This window comes from Thamnophis elegans, chromosome 4 (assembly GCF_009769535.1).
Source record: "Thamnophis elegans isolate rThaEle1 chromosome 4, rThaEle1.pri, whole genome shotgun sequence".
NCBI lineage: Eukaryota > Metazoa > Chordata > Lepidosauria > Squamata > Colubridae > Thamnophis > Thamnophis elegans.
This window is the reverse complement of record NC_045544.1, coordinates 87,873,958-87,895,559: the sequence shown is the minus strand read 5'-3', so window position 1 is coordinate 87,895,559 and position 21,602 is coordinate 87,873,958. Positions and strand designations below refer to the sequence as shown.

Genomic DNA, 21,602 nt, shown 5'->3' with positions numbered 1-21,602 from the left:
TCTCTTTTAACAGAGATCAAAACAATTAAAATCTACAAATAAAAACTTCACAAAAGTATCAACAAAATTATAATTTTATTTCAAGAACGTATTTTTCAGAGTATAAAAGCTAAAATAGGTATATTTCCAGATTTCTCCATATAAACATCTCACGTGAAAATGGAGGAGGTGAAAATTAGGCACAAAACTGACATACATCCCATACATCCATGTATATATAAACAAAAGAGCTAGCTAGCTAGCTAGACAAAATGATCCCTTCACATGATGCATACATGTGTGAGGCTTGCATAAGAAAAGTCAATTGAAGTAATTGGTTTATTTTTTTTCTTCAAATCAAATAGATTGAATAATTTAATAGGAGTTGATAATTATATAGGTGAACATATATGATATTAATAAGCATTAGGGTAACTGGACAATTTTATTAAAGACTAAAGATCATGGAACTGGTCCAAAGTGTGACCCTATCAAAAATCACAATTTATTTCAGTTAAGAAGGTCTTTCCAGCCAAATGGAATGTACAATCTTATGCACATTTTTATGGCAGAAGGGCTTCTTTGACTGCCTCAGGAACTCGACTGGCATAATAGTCATGATTTTTTAAAGTAGCAAGGACTCCTCCTGAATTCATGTGTTTGACCTCTTTATTATAATTAAAAAAGTTCCCATGAATATCAGTAAGTTTGCCTGTGAAGAAAGAAAAGAAAAACATAACTCTAGATTTGAATGGATTTAGACACAGTATCTGTATTTCTGCAAAAGGACAAACAATTAAAAGTAATTCATAAAAACTGAACATTCCTTTTCCAAATTATAGTTGGCTAAATTTGAATTTTTCCTTATGTTTCAGCATAACAGGTTAATACACAATATAATTAACGTGCTTTAATACACAAAACTGGCATCAAAATCAGTATAATTCTTCTGAACTTGGGTGTTTAAAGTTAGATCTTTTATACACACATCAACCTCCGATACCACCATATCTCATAAAAAAGCAATAATGGATTAGCTGGAAAATTAATAGTTATCTATTTGCAAGATTATGCTTACTCTGAAAATTATTTTGAAGCCGTGCTTAAGACATTTTACAATTAGAGAAGTATTTCTTCATTTTCTTTAAAACATACATGTTTTAAGAAATTAACTCTTAATTAATATGATTTTTAAAGTAACTACAACTTTTTTCAGACTTTCCTAGAAACCTAGAGCCTTGGTGGTAAAATGGTTAGAGTCCAGTACTGCAGGCTACTTCTGCTGACTGCCGGTTGCCTGCAATTTGGCATTTCAAATCTCACTAGGCTCAAGGTTGACTCAGCCTTCCATCCTTCCAAGGTGGGTAAAATGAGAACTAAAATTGTTGAGGAAAATATGCTGACTCTGTAAACTGCTTAGAGAAGGCTGTAAAGCACTGTAAAGAGGTATATAAGTCTAAGTGCTATTACTATTGCTATAAATAATAACAGCATATTTTAAAAGATAAGAGCAGGGTTTTGTGTTCTTTTGGGTTCTGAAGCACTTATTTCCAAACAATTTTCACAGGTTGCAGAGCCCAAGAATTCTATAATAGCATAATTGCCAACTTTTGTTTTCTTATTTATTTGTTTATATTTTAAAAATTTAGAAATTGCTTTTTATTTCTTTTCATATCTGTCAATGTCAACAGATATGAATCAAAGAAATCTTAAATTTAAATCTAAATACCTTATGTATACTTATTGGCACGTACAGGCAAAAAATATCACTATCACATAACTATATAATCACTATCACTATAATTATATCACACAATTAAGAAGAGTAAAAATACAAAAGAGCAATCATTGTTAAACTATTGTCCAGCTACAGAAAGAAAAGTAGCAGAGATGACCATCAGCTAGGAAATAACATATATTAATCCAATAAATATTTCTGTACGCTTAATTGAAAAGAATATAAACATATTTTTAAAATACTAGGTTTAAGTTAGCATCGTTGGCCTCTTTGTTATATCGCTTTACAAAGAGAAATATTTATACATCTCCTTGTTTCTATTTCTCCGATGCATTTACTAACTTACCTCCAACTGCATGCAAAATAGCCTCTGGTGCACATGTATCCCACTTCTTGCATCCAGGACTGGCAAATACATAAGCAGAAGCTTTGCCTTCAACAAGTTGAATGATCTTATACAAATAAAACAACCTGAGTTGTTTAATATGCACATATGCAATGTTTTTAAAGATAAGTAATAAGTTTACATACAGATCAATGTTTTAGTTCTTGATTACTTTCTATGGCCTTTTTCCTTTGCTCTTATATATAGCGTGTGTGTGAGTGTGGGTGTATGGGAAGGTAGGTAGGTAGATAGGTGGTTGGTTGGTAGGTAGGTAGGTAGGTAGGTAGGTAGGTAGGTAGGTAGGTAGGTAGGTAGATAGATAGATAGATAGATAGATAGATAGATAGATAGATAGATAGATAGACAGACAGACAGACAGACAGACAGATAGATAGATAGATAGATTCTCTATACATATATTTATGCACATTTTTGGATTATAAAGATATTATGATTCAAGTGGTAAAATTTACCATTAACCTTTTAATTAGGTTATAGCTTATAGAAAAACATTCTTGATGAGGTAAGGACATGCAATATCAGGGGTTTTCAATTCAACTGTATAGAATGTGAAGGATATGTGTTTTTGTTTTATTTTTTATGTATAATGTACACTGAAGATGGTATTTAATTTGATTGTATGAGGTGCAATGACAATAAAGTAAACTATAACTATTATTGCTAAAGAAAGTATTGATCCATTTCTAAGCCACTCTTTTAAGAATTTCTACCACCTTGAGAGTTGATATATAAATAATTAAAATCCCAAAGAAGCCAAAGCAATTAATAACATTATGTCCATAATTCCTATGCCCCACCCACACAATGTGGTTGAAATCAAATTGCAAGTTGTGCATCACCTATTGGAAAACTTTTTCTGGGACACTACTATAAAAATGAAAGTCTCGTCTTGTACTTTAAAAAAATTAACCCTATTATCATGGCATTAAAATGTAGGGGTGTCCATACCTTATTACCAGCACCTCCAACTCTCACCACACTGTCAGGCTTCATTGCACTAATGCAATCATTTACCATCTTGCTGCTATGTGATCTTGTGGTGGTAATGATATGCTGTCCAGCTGGTACCTCTTTCAGCTGAAATCCAAAGGCACCCAAACCAAGGATTCCCCATATTGTCCTGCCTAGAACTGCATCTGCACCTGCCTGAAAAAAATATTTGAACATTCTAGTTTCTATTTTGAAAAATAAACAAAAGGAGTAAATATATATGATGGTTGAGCCGGCAGATAAAAATCAATGGAATTCAATGTTGGGTGGACTTAGATCTCCAGGAGGCGTGAAGGGATTTGAGACTGACACATCCCTCGGGCTCAGACTGGTCATCTCCTACAGTATATGAAGTCTGAAATTTGGATTTATGCTGGTCCTAAATCTGACATGGGTGTACATCCTTTTAACTAGGGCAATTTAAACAGGAAAAAAGGACCATTCCTCCTTCTAAGTAACCCCATTATTCTAATTAATTAGAAGTGATATGCAGTAAAATAGAAGAACATTAAGAAATTAAAGCATTTCCTACTTCATAGTTGTAATATGGTTGATTGATGACCCCTGCAATAGCTTTTCCTTGATAAGCAATACCAATAAGAACTGTTACATGGTCAAGAAGGCCTGAAAGAGATAAACATCTGTCAATGGAAATGAAAATCAAGATTTTTCTAATATTTTACAGTTGACTTACATGATACTTTATAATTTCAGTGACTGTTTATATTTGATCATGCTTATACACTAGTTGCTTAAGTATGTTTGTTAAATAAGCCACAACTGGTTGGGTTTACATTATGCTAAACATCAGTCAATACACAAAGCTAAAACCAAAACAAACTCTCATTAAAGTTTTGCATGTTATAATACAGTATAGTACAGAAACTTGCTGCATTTTATTATTCAAGGTCATTTTTCTTCCATTTCATTAAACAATAAAGTAGAACCCACACCTGCCTTGCTTTAACAAGTTATTTTCCAGTTCACTACTCTCCGGTATCAAATCCATGGAACATTTCGTGATTTCTAACCAAGCAAAATTGCCAAAGACATCAATTCAGTAGAACACCGACTATAATACAATGTCATACAATCCCAGTTGTATCTATTGTTACATTAAGAAGTAATTTGCAAGTATCTTTGTGATGCTTTTTCAGTTTTCTGGATCCCCATATAGCTAAAAGAAAAATTCCAGAGGCAATGTAAATAGCAATTAGAAATAAGGAGGGGGGGAGCCCTGATTTGTGCCTGTTTCAATTACAGAACAACAACTAAATAATTCTGATGTTACTTGTGTGCAAGAGATAAGCCTGACTGCATTTAATTCATAGTACTGTATTTTTCAGAATATAAGACGCACCTTTTTCCCCTCAAAAAAGGGGCTGAAAATCTGGGTGCATCTTATACACTGAACACAGCATTTTTTTGCCTCCCAAAACTCTGCCCCCTTCACCAAAATGGCTGTGCAGAGCCTGTAGGAGGCTTTCAGAGTGCTCCTGGGGACTGGGGAGGGCAGAAATGAGTGAAAAATGGACTGTTTTTTGCTCAATTTTGCCCCCCTCCGCCCCAAGGAACACTCTATAAGCCGTGACCCGACAAATGCGCGCCAACAAAACCATGGCGATAAACCACATCAACAGCTCGCCCACAAAGGCGCGCCCACAAAAGAGCACCGACAGAAGCGTGATTAGGGTTAAGGTAAGGGTTAGGGTAAGGGTTAGGGTAAGGGTTAGGTTTAGGGTTCTTATGTTGTTTTCGCGTTGTTTGTTGATGGCGCTCTTTTGTCGGCACGCCTATGTGGGCGCGATTTGAACATCGCAGTTTTCTCGCCGCGGTTTTGTCGGCGCGCATTTGTCGGTGAACCTCTATAAGCGTCCTAAAGGCTATGCATGCAATTTTTTGACAAAAAAACGGGCCCATTTTTGTGAAAAATTGACCATTTTTTGCTCATTTTAGGGGGGGGGGCACCACCCAGGAGCACTCTACAAGCCTCCTAAAAGCTATTCATGCCTTCTTTTAAAAAAGAAATGGGCCCGTTTTTGTGAAAAATGGGGCCATTTTTGAGAGGTCTACAGAAGGCTAAACCTTTTTTTAAAAAATTTGCCTCTCCAAAACCTTGGTGCATCTTATACTCTGGTGTGTCTTATACTCTGAAAAATACGGTGTGTTTGTGTAGGACAAATGGGAAATCTATAATCATTCAGACATTGATGAATCATTATTTTCAGCATCCCTTACCACTATGTTGACTGTTCCATAGTTCAAAACAGCTGAAGTATTTTTTTTTATGGATCGCAACCCAAGATTGCTTAACCGCAACCCGGAGTGTTGGGAAGGAATGCTTCACCATTAGAGAGTGAAGCAGTCACATGGGAATCTCGCTTAACAACTGCTTTGCTCAATGACTGATTTTCAGGTCCAAACTACAATGATACGTCAAGGACTACCTATACAACAAACTGTCCCTTAAATGCCTTTTAAGTTCATTGTTACATGAGAAATTAACAAAAATCCATTTTATCAGGTTAAATAGTTTTAAGTATCTAGACATCCATTTCCAATTTTCTATCCCTGGAATAACCAATTGGGTGAACTTTCTATTAGAACTCAAAAACTTCCTAATGCAATCCTAAAAAAATGCTAACCATCATGTCCCTGAATCACTAAAACTATATAAAACAAAGGTTCTGGACTTGCTTTATGGTGCATAATTCTCAGCTTGTTGCTGTTGTTAGTTGCAAAGTTGTGTCCGACCCATCGCGACCCCATGGGCAACATTCCTCCAGGCCTTCCTGTCCTCTACCATCCTCGGAGTCCATTGAAGCTCACACCTACTGCTTCAGTGACTCCATCCAGTCACCTCATTCTCTGTCATCCCCTTCTTCTTTTGCCCTCAATCTTTCCCAGCATTAGGCCCTTCTCCAGTGAGTCCTTCCTTCTCATTAGGTGGCCAAAGTATTTAAGTTTCATCTTCAGGATCTGGCCTTCTAGAGAGCAGTCAGGGTTGAACTCCTCTAGGACTGACCGGTTTGATCACCTTGCAGTCCAAGGGAATCGCAGGACTCTTCTTCAGCACCATATTCAAAGGCGTTCAGCCTTTCTTATGATCCAACTTTCACAGCCATACATTGCAACTGGAAAAAACCATAGCCTTGACTATACACACTTTTGTTGGCAGGTGATGTCTCTGCTTTTTAGTCTAGATTTGCCATAGCTTTCTTCCCAAGGAGCAAGTGTCTTTTAATTTCTTGGCTGCAGTCCCAATCTGCAGTGATCTTGGAGCCCAGGAAGATAAAACTTGTCACTACCTCAATTTCTTCCCCATCTATTTGCCAAGAAGTGAGAGAGATTAATTCTCAGCTTAATGTACCCCATCTTAGAGGAGAGAGAGAACCTCATAGATATCCTTGATTCCTTACAAAAATATAATAATTAAAACAGATAAAATGTGGTGGTTACTGTTTTATGTGGTAGCTTCTAGCACAAAAAGACATTCACATACATTTATAGTGTAAAAGCCCTGCTAAGGAAAAGCTGGGCCTCAGTCAAAAATAAGGAATGAATCATTCAATGATCTATTCTGATTGCACACTTTGTATTGTACTTCCAAACTTTTAAAGGGTGACCGCGACTTCTATATATCATATGGTCATGCATTAATGATAGATATTAATCTAGAAGCCAGACAATTGTGGATAGTTTTGTCCTCAAATCTATAAATGCTATAAATAACCTCTCACCAAAGAAACAAAGAACAAACCTTCAGTATATTCTTTTGTTCCATCCAGAGGATCAACCCATATAACAAGCTTTGAAGGAAACAAAAGAAAAGTAGAAAGTTTCAAAAGCGGAAAGTGTGGAGAGTAAATCATTACTAAGCTGCAGTGGCTGCCCAGCTGCAGTGGACTCATAAATAGTCAATCACTTCTCAAATCACAATTCATTCCACCCCATAGTGATTAATGATTCTCATCCAGCAGTTGTTACTGTCTGGAAAATAAATCAGGGATTATTAAAAAATTAACCCTTTTAAATACCTCTTCCTCTTTTATAGCAGTATACTGCGGTGGACAGATTTGCTTCAGTATCTCCTCACATTGGCTTTTCTCAAGTAAGTCTTCACTGACTTCTTCAAAGGGAAGATCCTTGATTTTAAAAAAAAAGACTATGCACAGTTAAAGTCAAAAATGCTTATTCATTTCTTAGCCAATTAGAGGCAAGTTTAAATAATTTTAATGAAAGAGAAGTTTTTGAAAGCTGGACTTTTTAGTGCTGTAACATTCCAAAACTATCAGCAAAAGTCTATACAGATGGGCCTGTAACATTGGCTGCAGAATTGGTTACAATTGATTATAATTTAGTTGCAATGATTGCTAAACAGTGTTAATCCAAAGAGTAAGTTGCAAAAATAGTCTTATTGCTACAGCTGAAAATGCAATATAAGTAACATTCTTCATTAAATGCACACATTACAAACGTTTGTAATGAAAAATAAAATAGAGCAGATGTTTGTAATGAAAAATAAAGTAGAGCGGAGAGAAATTTCAATAACGTTAAATGCTAACAAGTTTCTGTAATGTTTAAAGCATGGAGACTAAACACCAAACTAAGAGAGATGAATCTTGTTAGGTAAGACCCCAAATTCAGATGCCACTGAATTGGTGGTCCTACCTAAATGTTTAAATCCATGAGCCATTTGAGATCAAGGACTCTGCTGAACACATATTAAAAAATCAGTTTACAACTGTCCTCAATGACTTCTTATTCAAAGACTGTTTGAACTTGGGGATGGCACTGCAATCTCATGACTTTACAACCGTATCACTTAGCAATGAAAATTCCACTCCCAACTGCTATCATTAATTGTGGATTATAGTATATTTTTATAGTGGCTTTAATTTTTGCAGAGTCACTGTTGTGAGATGGGCAGATATAGAAATGTTTGAATAAACAAACAAATTCCAAGGTAGTTGGAAAGTTTTTTTTTATTTCTAAGTAAATAATATTACATATAGCTGCTGCTGTCAAATCTATTCTAGTCTTGTAATCCCCATATGACTAGTTAAGACTTCTTATTACAGTATTTGAACGCAAGTTACCTATAAATGTATGAAACAGCAGTCATGGTCATATGGAAGAAAAATGGTGGAGAGACTGGGGTGCAATTTATCAACAGTTTTTTCTCACTGGTTGGTAGTGGTTAGGGGTTGTTGTTTTTTTAAAGAGGATAAAGGTAGTGTATCGAATCAAACAAGTACAAAAGAACATGCTGACTCCTCACCTCTTCACCTATGATTGTCACCTTAGGAAAGTTCAGAACCAAGGACGAACAAATGCTCATCTGTACCAAGCGATCAGCTTTAGTCTGGAGGTCATTAGCTCCACACTATTAAAAAAGAAACCTGGTCAATTTATAATCAAAATAACATCTTGGCTAAAATAATTGTGTTATCATTAGGAAGATGTAAAATTACTGGAAATTTTGCAATATGTATTTGGTTATTGAGAAAATCCTAGGGGTTGTGTATGTTTTCAATTGTATGTATCATCTTACTGTCATGCACTGGGTAAATATTTTAAGATATTCTTCCTCAGAAAAAAATTTACTTTATTTTTACTTCATTCATTCATTCATTCAATGTATGTATGTGTGTGTTTGTGTGTGTGTGTGTTTGTGTGTGTGTGTGTGTGTATGTATATGTATACGTATACATGAAGTATAATTACACAACATACTGTGTAATATTAGAATGCTGGAATGTGACTGGAGAGACCAAAGCTTAAATCCTGTTTTTTTTTCTGACTGGGTAAAATTAAGTCAGCCAGTATCTTCAAAGGCATTGTGAGGATAAAGATAAGGCCTTGGAGCAAAAGGAATAAAATATAATAAATATGGACCAATTATTTTTGCTTTTTCAGTTCTGTATGAGAAAACTCTAGATATTTCTGTACAATTTTCAGCATCTCTCAGAAATAGCCAGGCTGGCTAAGGTTGTTGGAATTGTACTTCAGTAAATGGAGATCCACACATTTCTTGGCCCTAATACAGGTTGTTAGATATTTTAAATATTTTAACATCCTGAAAAGCAAGAAAGTTTAGTCATTTTTCTCCACTCTCATAAAGACTATTCAAAGTAACTGGGAAACCGGAAGACAAAATCACAGACATATTATAGATTATTTTAAGAGCTATAAAACTTTATAGCTCTAAATGATTAATATTGATGATAGAGTTATAAATTATTTGATGAGCCTTTTTAATGGCTATTCCAGCAGATGTTGTCTGGGCATGCAAAGACTAAGTTGTACTGACACTTTGAGCAATCATTATTTCAAAGAGTGAATCCAGAAGGATACTTGCTTGCACCAAATTATTTGTGCCTACATCTAAAATAAATGAGGCTACAATGCTAAACACCCTTATTACTGGGCAAGCCTTATTAAACACTACAAGCCTTACTTTTGAGCACAGACGCACAAAATTTGTTCTGCACGTTATACCAGCAGCAATTAATTCTTCTTTATTTGGATACATAAGTTCCAACTGGAAACACATAGGATGCTACTGATCATTTACCTTCTCCACTATGTCCAGTTCTCCTCCAGACATAACTTTTCTGACAATGGTTCCCGCTTTATTAGCCACAGAATATGCTGAGGCCACAAGACGCAACAATACACTTGGATTAGAAGCCATGATTACTACATAGAAAAAACAAAAGAAAACAAAGGCAATCTTGTAAGTAGCACAATTTTCTTAGGAAAGAAATACCTTTGGGTCCTGACTTACATTGGAAAAGATTAAAGAATCTTTTTGATTAGAAATCATTTTTAGCAGTAGAAGACACTTCAGAAATACCCATGTACTTATGAAGTCAAAATATAGATTATAATTATTACAAATCTTTTAATTATATCTCCTTCTTTCAAAAAGAAGCCTGTTAGGAATTTAATAGTCTGCTTTTTAGTTTCAAGCATCTGGCTCAGACATTTCCAAATGTAGAGAACATAGGCAGTGGCCTTGAAGGACAACCAAGGTTTTTTTAATATGGTCTACCTTGGAGGGATGATACCAATCCACCATCTTCATGAGGTAGAGATTTTATCTGTCACATACAGAAGGGATGATACTCCTTCCTCTTATGAAAAAAGATGAATCTGATTTTTTAAAGGCAAAGAGCAAAGTTGCCACGAGTTTTATATTGCTCCCTCAAAGTTTTGGAGTTTTCTAAGGTTTGAAGTTCCATGATTTGGAGTTTCCAAGAAGCTGGGAATTTCAGGAAAAGTGAAGCACAGAAACAGATGCTTCAGGTAGCACTATTTCTGAAATGTTAAAGTCTCATAAAGAATTAGTGTTAGGATTTAACACTTGCTTCTTTGTGCTTGGTTAAAGTAATGATTTCACCTTCTCTATATAAAATATAGCAATACCACTTAGACTTACATACCCCCTCATAGTGCTTTATAGCATTCTCTGAGCAGTCTACAAATGTCAGTATATTGTCCTCAACAATCTGATCCTTGTTTTATCAACCTCAAAAGGATGGAAGCCTGAGTCAATAATGAGCTGGTAAGGATCAAAGTCCTGACTGTAGGCAGAGTTAGCCTGAAATAATGCATTCTAACCATTGTATCACCAATGTAACTGGATGTTTAAACCCCAATCTGCATCCATTCTTCAAACTGAATATTTTTATTTGCTGCCAATGTTATGTAATAATATGAAGTAATAAATTGGATTGTTTTTACAGGACCAGTTTTCCACTGTTTTCCATTTACTAAAGTCTATGGTAAGATATAAGTAAACAAGAGCAGGTGTTATAACTTTGAATAGTCACTGAATGATTGTCAGTAAGTGAGGTATGCAGTAAAGCAATACAAATTGGATTTATATACAATATTTCACTGTGTCGTGATTTGCTTTGCCAAACTTATTTGAGTAAGCCCCAATTTTCTGGGCCTGCCCGGAGCACCGGATACCATTCCAGTACGGTTCTATGGAGGGGCCACCCACCCACCCACGCTCCTTACCGGTATTAGAGTTCTTCAGGGCTTCTGCGCATGCGCATGGAGCATATGGTACCTGTGCGATGCTCCGCCAAGCAGCTGGAGCATCGCAGAGGTGTCACGGAGCGTTGCAGGTGGTAAGTATGCAAGTGCACGCTGCGCGCATTCATGTGGTGGATGCCGGGCCCCGTTTACACCAAGATCCGGAACCGACCACTACTAATAATCATACATAGTTTGATTTGATTTAATGTGCAACTCCAACGAAGATGCATATGAAGATTTGTTATCAACTTTCTTCTCACATTATAGAATTGCAAACATAAACTGTTTACTGTGACCAATTTCCCTTTATCCTGGCAGCCTCGTGTTGATGGAGAGGATCAGAAGTAATCCTGTACTATATTCCCCATCTAACTTCCTTTAGAACTCTTCTGAAGAGTGGGAGGTTCTGGTTCATGTATTGCACTAAGCCAAACTTTTTTGTAGTTTCACCTAGTTGAAAGCATGCCAAGCCCAAGAGTAAGTAAACAACGGTCTATAAGCTTCAGTAGAAACATATGTCCTTGTCTATTCCTCAAACATTGAGAAAACTAAGATTTCATTAGTATGGCAAATTGGCAACTTATGTAGTTGTGGACATGCAAAGGAGTTAATAAATATTGACAATGATCACATAAGTAATCCTCTTTCCTCACTGTGAATGGTGCAACATTTTTTTAAAAAACTCCTAACTTCAGTTTCATGTTAACGGAGAAGGGAATCTGAGAACTAGCAACTTTTAAACTACATTCAATTTGTTAAATTATATCATTGGGAAAGAAGCTGAAAAACTTCACTTCATCTGCTTGCTTTTTATTCCCAGTAATATTGGTTATTGTCTTAACATTTTGCAACTAGTTTTTCTGGTTTAAAGCAGAATTTATTTTCCAATTCACCACTTCCTTGTAGACTTTATGTAGCCACTTTGGTTCACCCACAAATGCACGAACGACAAAAGCGCGCCTGACTAAACCGCGCCGACAAAAGCGCGCCAACGAATGAGCACTGAAGCGCGCCGACAACAGCACGCCGACAGAAGCGCGCTGTAACCCTAACCCTAAACCTTACCTTAACTTAAATCGTGCTTCTGTCGCCGCGCTTCTGTTGCCGCGCTTTTGTCGCCGCGCTGTTGTCGCCACGCTTTTGACATCACGGTTTTAGCGCCGCGGTTTTGTCGGCACACTTTTGTCATTCGCGCATTTGTCGGGTCACGGCCACTTTACATAATCTGAACTATATCTAGTTTGCGTCTTCTTCTTCTACAAAGTGCATGTTTCTTTAGCTTTTAAACAAAAATTAAGAAACTACCCACTTACAGAAAAGATAATTTAACATTCTGAGCAGTGGAACTTGAAGCCCATATTCTTATTAGCCCTGGCACTGATCCAGCCCATTTTAAAGAAATTTGGATTGCATTGCCTTCAATATTCCTTTATCATAACAACTATATGGTGAGCACTGAAGACCCATTTTTGAAACAACCACACCTGAACAGAACATAAAATGGCCTCACACACATGAACATATTTATTATTGTGTTTCATCTTTTAATTGATGCTTATAAAAACTATTAGGCTGATTTTAGGCTGTGCAGCAGCACTTCCCTCCCCCCCCACCTCATATTATGGGAAGTGCCAACTTTATTTTTATCAGTTATACTTTTTTTTGCTTTATCTTTTTTTGTCAAGTTTTTTTTATTTTTTTAACATACATATAATATAATCCAAAGTATACCAGTACATCTTAACACGCATTTTTGAGTATTCAATAATATATCAATTCCTTTTGCCATCAAGCCTCTTCAATTTTTATTTGCTCTTCTGCTTTCCATACACTCATATTATAGTCTATTTCATCTTCAGCTCTCCTCCTCTCCTTCTCTTCTCCTTCTTACCTTCTTTCCTCCCTCTACATTCTCTTTCTTTTTAGCAGTTATACTGATGAATCTTACCCGTGCATTCAGTGATCACAGTGGACCAAAAATATTATTTATGAAGTACCACAAACCTCCTTTATTTGGTTAAAATATTGGTGAGGATTTGCACAAAACTTCTTTAAAATGGTTTTACTCCATCTTCCAAAGCAAAATCTTCTGATCTGACACAGGAACTTTTTAAAATTATAAACGTTTATCCAAAATATAAGTATGTATAAAACAGCTACTTAACTGAAAACTTTCTGCACAGGCATATATAGAATTGCACCAGGAACTACTTGTTCACACCGCTCATGTTTGTTGGTTGTTTTCTAAGTTCTAATCCATTATAGTAACTATCATACATGTAAGAAACAGCACCTGTGCCACATTTAGTCACTCAAATGAACACAATACGAGCTTGACCATGCCACTAGAATAATTCCAGGCTGCTTTCTCCTCCCACCGTGACTGTATATATGTCTTTTCCTAATTCGAGGACATTGGCACGACGGGATTGAAAGAAAAGTGTTATTTCACCACACACCTCCTTCATTATCACAAGACCTCTATCGATGAATATCTAAAAGCAAATAATCCGAAAAGGACAAGAGAAAAATGAAAATAGCAGCGTACCTCCTTTTCCAGCAGTCTCACTGTTACAAAACACTCGCAAGAATGCTCGCGCCGAGATTACTCAGTGCCGATTTCCTATTCTTTCTCCGCTCCACCTACCGGGTCCTTTAACGGGTCCTTATTGGCAGATTGGCCAATATCTGGCCAATAACGTTTAGATGTATGTCTGTTCCTAATTCATGCACAGGGAAGACTCATTTACACAATTAAGCCACTTTTCTGGGCTGCGAAACTGAACTGATGTCGGGGTTCGGGGCACCCAGATCTAGAGGCGATGCTTGCGAGACTCCCCAGCTAACAAAGGAGGGGGGAGGACCGAACTCCAGGGGGCGCTGAGAAGCCCATCAGAGCCGGAAAAGAACCGGGAAAGACGTTTTGCCTCGTTGCTCGCCGTAAACGTTTCCGGAAGTGCCCGCGGACCAAGTGCGCGCGATGTGGGCGCTGCGGACCCCGCCGTTGCTGAGGTTTCCCAAGCATGTTGGCTGTTGGGCTCGCGGGACGGTGTCCGCAGGACCCAGCACGGGCCAAAAGGCGAAGCCGGACTCCAAATACCGTGAAACGATCTTATTGCCCCAAAGCGATTTCCCCAGCCAGTTGCCTGGCCGGCTGCAGCCCGAAACTGAATTGGAGATACAGCAGGTAGAGGAAGAAAATGAATTAGGGGGAAGAGATGCTATCTCGCCGCCGAGATAGTCCTGGGATTAAAATTTAGCACGAGTTGAACCGAGAGATGCATTTTTCGTAACTTGTGACGCTTCTCTGTGGGGAAACCTTTGCAACCCGCACAACGGGATGCGCTGAAAAGATGCTTTGGCTGGCTTTGCCTTTCTCTCCTCGCTGTCGCCTAGGTAGCTAGGTTGCTGTTAGTTACGTTTCAAAATACCCACTTCAGAATTTATTCGGGCCCTGCAGGAAGGGAAAAGGTTCCCTAAGTAGATTCGTGGTTCTTCAGCTTCCTAGACTTTTCTCAGACCATGCTCCTTATATGTCACCCGTTGGTAAATAATTGGAGAAGGCTAAATTTAACTGGGTGCCAAACTCTGCTGGTCCTCCCTTAGGCATGAAAGCTGCCTGGGTGACTTTGTGCCATTCACTGTCTCTGGTCTCAATCCCATCCCACGCCAAAGAGTTGTGGTGGTGGGAAAAAGAGGAAGCAGCAGCATTGTACACTGCATGGACTCTACAAAATAAAGGCACCTTATACGTCTGATAATACACATAAGTCCAATCTGGGCCGCAGTTTATTTGCTATCTAACCATACTTCAAGAAACTGAAGCCCAATTTTAGGGTTGCCCTATATGGGCTGCAAAAATGTGAACCATCGTTAGAGAACAGTAAAATATATACTGCGAGTTTCGATTTGTTACTGTCATTTTGCAGCCCTGATGTGGTAGCCCAATTCATTAAGGAAATTCCATTCTAATTTAAATATATGTGTAACAGTTTGGTCACTTTCCCCTCCAAGCAATGTAAATTGTACAGCTACGCTATAGACTTATATGTTTGGAACACTCGAATATAGTAGAACACTCTAACTCAGAGGCTTCCACATACATTGACAGAGCATACTAAAGATGATGGGAATTCTTTGGGGAGACTAAATTAGATTAAATATATTGTCATCTTCAAAAATAATTCATTATGTAAGGTGTATAATATTAATTCTAGTTTATTATTCTTCAGAAATGTAGCTTTTCAGAACTGTATTCTTGGCAAAGACAAAGGAAAACAAAGCAAGATTTTTGTCTTCATGATGGACCACCTTATGCCAATGGAGACCCACATGTTGGTCATGCTTTGAATAAAGTGAGTATTTTCCTAAATTAATTGATATATGTATTTGTTTAAGCAATGTATAAAGCCATCTAACTCATAGTAGTGACGCTGAATTAAAACCAAAATTAAAACCATCATAACCATATAATCCTAAATATATAGTCCTATAATCCTATAGTCATTATAGGAACTAGAACTAATTCAAGACTAATGGAGTTGATAAATGCTGCATAGAAATTTTAGCTGTATGCACAATGAGTCATAGATGTTACAGAGAACGTAAATGGAAGTATCCTGGTGAAAATAGTATTTAGCCATCAGACATGTATTAATGTGGATTTTTTGCCATGTTGAAATGTAATTTGAAGAAAACCCAAGTTTGGCTTGAACTTTAGCTTTGCTAAAAGTTGGAGCCTATCCAAAGACATAACATTGTTTGCTTTTATGGATTTTATGGATATCTTATAAGTTATTTGTGTGGTAGGTGTCTGTAATTTTACTTAAGCATTGTTAATTATCTATTAGAAGATAACTTTTGGAATAGAAATCGTACAAAACAATTTGTTAGGGTATAGGTTGCTGGATCTAACTGTAGTATAAATACTGTAGAAGTTAAGAAAATTATAAAGCAAGATGAAAGTATGAATTTTAATAATTATTTCTCTCTCCTCTCCTTTCAGATTTTAAAAGACATCACAAATCGATTCTATGTCATGAATGGCTATAAAGTGCACTATGTTCCTGGATGGGATTGCCATGGGTTACCCATTGAGTTGAAAGCATTATCAGAATGTGGAGAAACAAAACATCTTACACCAATGGAAATCAGAAAGAAAGGTATCTTTCCTTTGATAAACACTTTTAGAGAGATCTGTGAATGTTATTCCATGACAACATGTTTTGGAGAACAGCAATATTGTTCCACTTTCAAATAGAGATGCCTTCTAAGATGAGATATATAATTTAAAACACCAATAGGCAAAGAGTGACCTTCAAATGATGTTGAAGAACCACTCCCAGTATGCATTACCATTGACCATAATGGATGAAGCTACTGAAAGTTGATTTTCAGTGACAATTGAGAAGTTACAGGCTGCCTACCTACTTTTTAAAAACTCTTAATATTTTATATTTATATTACTATCCATAAGGTAAGAAAACATGGACAAATTGGGAGCTTAAAGATAGTCGAAGAATTGCAAATGTAACAATAATATACTGATTAAGTTGCCAGTTAGTTTTACTCTGAATAGAAAAAGCTGCCATCATCTATATGTATTTCTTAATATATGTAAGACATAATACAATTTAAAATACACTGCTCTGTTTGTTTAAAAGTCAGAGTTCAATCTAATAGGACTTTAGATACAATTTTGTTTCTCACCCTCTTAAACTAATATTTAGTAGGTTGGTTTTAATCCTAGATGTTTATTAATGAAAAGAATTATATGACTGCCTACCTTAATCAGGTCTGCCTATTTTAAATAGCAAGAAAATCAGTAATAATAAAATATAACGTCAACCAGTCAAAGAAAAAACCTGCTCCTTAATCATCCGCCTTACCAAGTGCCTTGGTAAAATGCCAGATCTTGATGGGCTTCCAGAAGGTTAAAAGATGGCCTGCTGAATCCCTAGGGAGAGGGTAGGAGCAACCACAGAAAAGGCATGCTTCCAAGATGCCACTAAGTGGTAGATTTTTAGGGAAAGGATCTGAATTATGCCTGTACTATCCAATCTAATGGAAATTCTTAGGGAGAAATGGTCCTGCAAATAACCTGGATCCTTGCCATGTAGGGCTAGAAAGGTGATAACCACCACCTTGAATTTTGCCCAGAAGGAAATGAAGCCAAAGTAGCTCATGCAATAGAGATGTAATATGGATACCCAATTTGGTGTGTGCTGCTGCAATCTGGACCAGTTATAACTTCGAAATAGTCTTCAAGGGCATCCCCATTTAAAATGCAGTAGAGTAATCCAAATAGAAAATGACTAAGGCATGAGTGACTGAGAGCAAGGCCTCCCGGTCCAGGAAAGTGCGCAAAGACCACCTAGCCACAGCTGCCACCTAGTCATCAAGCGGGAGCCATGAATCTAGAAGGACCCTCAAATTGTGCACCAGTTCACTCCAGAGGAGTGAAACCCCGTCCCAGCATAAAGATGACAAAGGTGTACAGAATACACACTTGTGAGATTTGGTCCAGCACTTTTGCCACTTTCTCAAGCATTAGGTGCCTGAAGCATGTCTATCAAATAAACCCCACTCCCTTCAGTGAGGGACAGCAGCTGAGAACCCTAAGACGAAGAGGGCAGGACATGTTGTTAATGAACTCCCAAATCCAGAGCACAACACCACTGTTATGAGCCGAACACCAGATTCCCGTGTCAGTTGAACTATGACTAACTTAAATGGGCCCATGGCCACCATGGTGACCATGAACTTCTGCTATCCAAGTCCCAGAGACAGTAAGTTGAAATCCCCCAGAACCATAAGCCCGAGGACATTTATACCAGTTCAGATACTAAGTCCAGTAGCACAGAGAGGAATGCAGCTACATTGCAGGAAGAAGGCAATAGCAACAATCCCCATTGTTTCCTCTGGCTCAGCTTCAGAAAGAAGGCCTCACATCCAAAGATGTCCAGGGCAGGCCCTGTGGAGGTCACCAGAGACTCATAAATAACAACTGCCACATCCCCAGCTCTGCCCCAGAGTCTCAGTTGAGGTCACACTCAAAATCCTGGAGAGCACATTTCATACAGGGAAAACCCCACTCTGTGCCCAACCAAGTCTCAGCAATACAAGCCAGATTGGCTCTCCCATACATAACTAGATGTCATGGATGAGGTGAGTTTTACTGCAGATTGTTCTGGCATTAAGCAGCTGCTGCCAGAGACCGAGCACAGAGGGACAAAACACAGTACAAGTATTAGATGTTTTCTTGAATAAAATGAGATATGTAGGATAAACTAAATGTTCTAGTTCTTCTAGGATTCAATAAAAGATTATTTATTATATTTATAATTACGCTAAGTAGAAAAATAATGATATGAAATATATTTGTAGAGCCAATTTGGTATAGCATTAAGGCAGCTAGCTAGAAACTAGGAGCCTGAGTTCTAGTCCTTCCTTAGGCATCTGAGTGACCTTGAATCAGTCACTCTCTCTCAACCCTAGGAAGTAGGCAACGGCAAACCACTTCCTAAAAACCTTACCAAGAAAACTGTGGGAATTTGTCACAAAGTTAAGTTCAACTGCTATATCTGTCTATCTAAAATAACTAAAGAAAAATAATTGGCTTCTGATTATTATTTAGTTTATAATTGTTTTCAGCTTCACGTAACATTAGTGAATTCATATTAAAAATGACTATTCCTTCTTCAGCCAAAGCATTTGCAGAAAAGGTAATTAAAAAACAGAAATCAGCATTTATGCGCTGGGGCATAATGGCAGATTGGGAGAACTGCTACTACACATTTGATCCAAAGTATGAAGCAAAACAGTTGAGTGTTTTCCACCAAATGTATGAAAAGGTAGGTTAATATATGGTCAAGGAATATTTACATTACATATAAGCAGTGGTGGGTTTCAAAAATTGTTCGAACCTACTCTGTGGGTGTGGCCTCCTTTGTGGAGTGGCTTGCCACTCATGTGACTGGATGGGAGTGGCTTGCTGCCCATGTGACCGAATATGAAATTATGAATTAGTACTTAAGTCGGTCCAAGTAGCTATTCAGAAACTCTGGCATTGAAGCATGCAAGTCTTAAAGCTGTCAAGTTACAAGATCCTTGCCAGTGGTGGGTTTCAAAAAATTTTGGAATCTCTTCTGTAGGTGTGGCCTACTTTCCGGGTCCACTGGTGGAACCTCTTCTAACCAGTTCAGTAGATTTGACGAACCGGTTCTACCGAATAGGTGCGAACTGGTAGGAACCCACCTCTGCATATAAAGCTAAATAGATTTTAATTTCTTAATTTTCTTTTTATTTCCTAGGGTTTTGTTTATCAAGACTATAAGCCAGTGTTTTGGTCTCCTTCAACAAAGTAAGATATTGTCATACTTTTTACCCTTATCTTTGGGGATGGAAGAGCTTTGCACTAAAATACAATTCATGCTGATTCTTCATGCAGTACAGCTTTGGCTGAAGCAGAACTTGAATACAACCAGCAACATACTAGTCAAGCTGTTTATATCAGATTTCCCTTGCTGAAAACCCCTCCCAAAATAGCCTCTGCAGTAGGTATGTTTTATTTATGTTCTAAATTCATTTTGTTTAAATGTGTTTCTAATGTACTTAAGATAACTTGTGCTAAATTTGATTCTACCACTAGATGGATTACCTGCAGTGAGTTTGATAGTATGGACCACCCAGCCCTGGACTATTGTAGCCAATCAAGCTGTCTGTTTTATGCCAAATCTGGAGTACGTATTTATTTACTTTATCACTAGGGCATAGTGTTCTTGAGAGCTATGTGTTATTTTGCTGAAGATCACATGGAATTGAGGTATCTTACATGTGGGTGTTTTAAAGTAAATATTATATTTGAGATTACCATGATATCTATGTTTTTTCCCATTTCTTGCCCTTTCCTTTATTTTTACAGGTAATATAAATCTTCCAGTTTTCTTTTTACTTTATAGCCCTTTATTTATTCTTATATGTCCAGCTAAAGAAAATATGATTTTATGCTGCATGTGTAAACCATGCCTAGTCTCCAATAATTTTTTCTCTATGGTCAATAGAAGAAAGATACAATGTATGGAATAAGCATTTGTCGCATGTTTGAAATGGATTAAAAGATGCAAAATATAATGTACCCTGAAAATAAGACCTCCCTGAATAATAAGCCCAATTGGGCTTTTGAGTGCATGTGCTAAAATAAGCCCTCCCCCAAAAATAAGCCCTCCTCAAAAATATTGCAGCAGCCATGAGGTGACCACACTCACTACCTCCGGCACCTCAAAAATAATAAGACCTCCCCGAAAATAAGACAAGTACTTATTTTGGGGGTCAAAAGAAAATAAGATCTTGTCTTATTTTCGGGGGAACACAGTAAAAAAATAATTAAATGTAAGTTGCGAAATTAGATTAGGGATTTCTTCTTTGTGATCACAGTTGTCATGAGGAACTCTGAAAATTCATTGATATAACATTCCCATTTCCATGAGAAACATTTTTGTGTCAGCACCAATATTAATAATGAAATGGAAGCGTTCAATATTAAGTTTTGGGTATCTTTCCAATGCTTTCATGTTTTTAATACAACATTATGTAGTGCTAATGTAACTACTCAAAATCTGAAAGATCTAAATGTATTTGTAGGTATTCCGTTGTGAAGTGTTCCAGTACTGGGGAGCATTTTATAGTTGCTGCAGATAGAGTTCAGTCTATAGCTGCTGTTTTGGATACGCAGTTTGATGTGATTTCAACATTTAAAGGTAAAAATGCATTGCAATAAAACCATTAATTTTGAATGAATGATACAATAATAGAGAAAAATGAAAGTTAATTTGTTCCTCGCAGGGGAGTTTAAAGTGGCAAGTTTGTGGCATTCAAGAATTGTGCACATTATTTTTTTCGTACGGTTTTGACAACAATACTACATTGGAACTTTTACTAGGAAAAAGGTCGTTACCAATTTCCAGTGGCCAACATCAATCTTACATGTATTCATGCTACCAACAATGGATGATGTTGCTGTTGTGTTTTATTGCAGTTGCTTCTGAGTCTTTATTCCTTTAGTTAAATTGACATTAGGAACATCTTGACTTTCACAAGAGTTGAAATAGCTGGGAGATTATATTTTTGTAGGTTGAATGAGCTCTTTAATATTGCAGTTCAAGATAATCATCAATCTTTTAAAAGTGTGTGTGTGAGTGAAATTTATTTTGAGAGATCTTTTAATAGGACAGACAACATGACAGAACTGCATTAGAATTTATATTGTTTTAATACAGTCATATGATTGAAAAACATTCTTAATTAAGCAAATTTGGTTTTTATTTTTTAATATGCTTATAATGGAAACCGTTTTTAGATATTTTTTTTTGCAAAATGGTAGGGCCAAAATCATGCATTATTATTATGGCACAATTGCAGAAGTATACAATTCTTAGT

The 21,602-nt window shown here is 36.9% G+C and overlaps 2 protein-coding genes across 2 annotated transcripts in view; one reads left to right on the top strand and one right to left on the bottom strand.

Moving 5' to 3' along the window:
• Positions 1–339: 339 nt before the first annotated feature.
• BPNT1 (3'(2'), 5'-bisphosphate nucleotidase 1) lies at positions 340–14,006 on the bottom strand. The gene is made up of 9 exons (XM_032215485.1): positions 13,714–14,006; positions 9,691–9,815; positions 8,395–8,499; positions 7,151–7,258; positions 6,874–6,922; positions 3,646–3,737; positions 3,072–3,269; positions 2,064–2,169; positions 340–691 (listed from the first exon to the last, which is right to left on the bottom strand). Exons 2-9 carry the CDS (start codon positions 9,808–9,810, stop codon positions 543–545), a joined length of 927 nt encoding a protein of 308 aa, XP_032071376.1. The 5' UTR covers positions 9,811–9,815; positions 13,714–14,006; the 3' UTR covers positions 340–542.
• Positions 14,007–14,103: 97 nt separating this feature from the next.
• Positions 14,104–21,602, top strand: part of IARS2 (isoleucyl-tRNA synthetase 2, mitochondrial) — a 33,084-nt gene continuing 25,585 nt past the window's right edge. The window contains exons 1-8 of the mRNA XM_032215484.1: positions 14,104–14,352; positions 15,398–15,520; positions 16,171–16,327; positions 18,870–19,018; positions 19,478–19,527; positions 19,615–19,724; positions 19,816–19,906; positions 20,808–20,923. Of these exons, the coding sequence (XP_032071375.1) occupies positions 14,146–14,352; positions 15,398–15,520; positions 16,171–16,327; positions 18,870–19,018; positions 19,478–19,527; positions 19,615–19,724; positions 19,816–19,906; positions 20,808–20,923 (1,003 nt within the window). The 5' untranslated portion in view covers positions 14,104–14,145. The remainder of the gene's footprint in view (positions 14,353–15,397; positions 15,521–16,170; positions 16,328–18,869; positions 19,019–19,477; positions 19,528–19,614; positions 19,725–19,815; positions 19,907–20,807; positions 20,924–21,602) is intronic.

Bases quoted from the DNA above. Each gene is read 5' to 3' on its own strand.
- BPNT1 (XM_032215485.1), bottom strand. From the start codon at position 9,810: ATGGCTTCTAATCCAAGTGTATTGTTGCGTCTTGTGGCCTCAGCATAT. The intron at 8,500-9,690 runs GTAAATGATCAG...CTTTTTTAATAG, and splicing joins AACTGGACATAGTGGAGAAG to TGTGGAGCTAATGACCTCCA. The intron at 7,259-8,394 runs GTGAGGAGTCAG...TTTAAAATCAAG, and splicing joins TGACAATCATAGGTGAAGAG to GATCTTCCCTTTGAAGAAGT.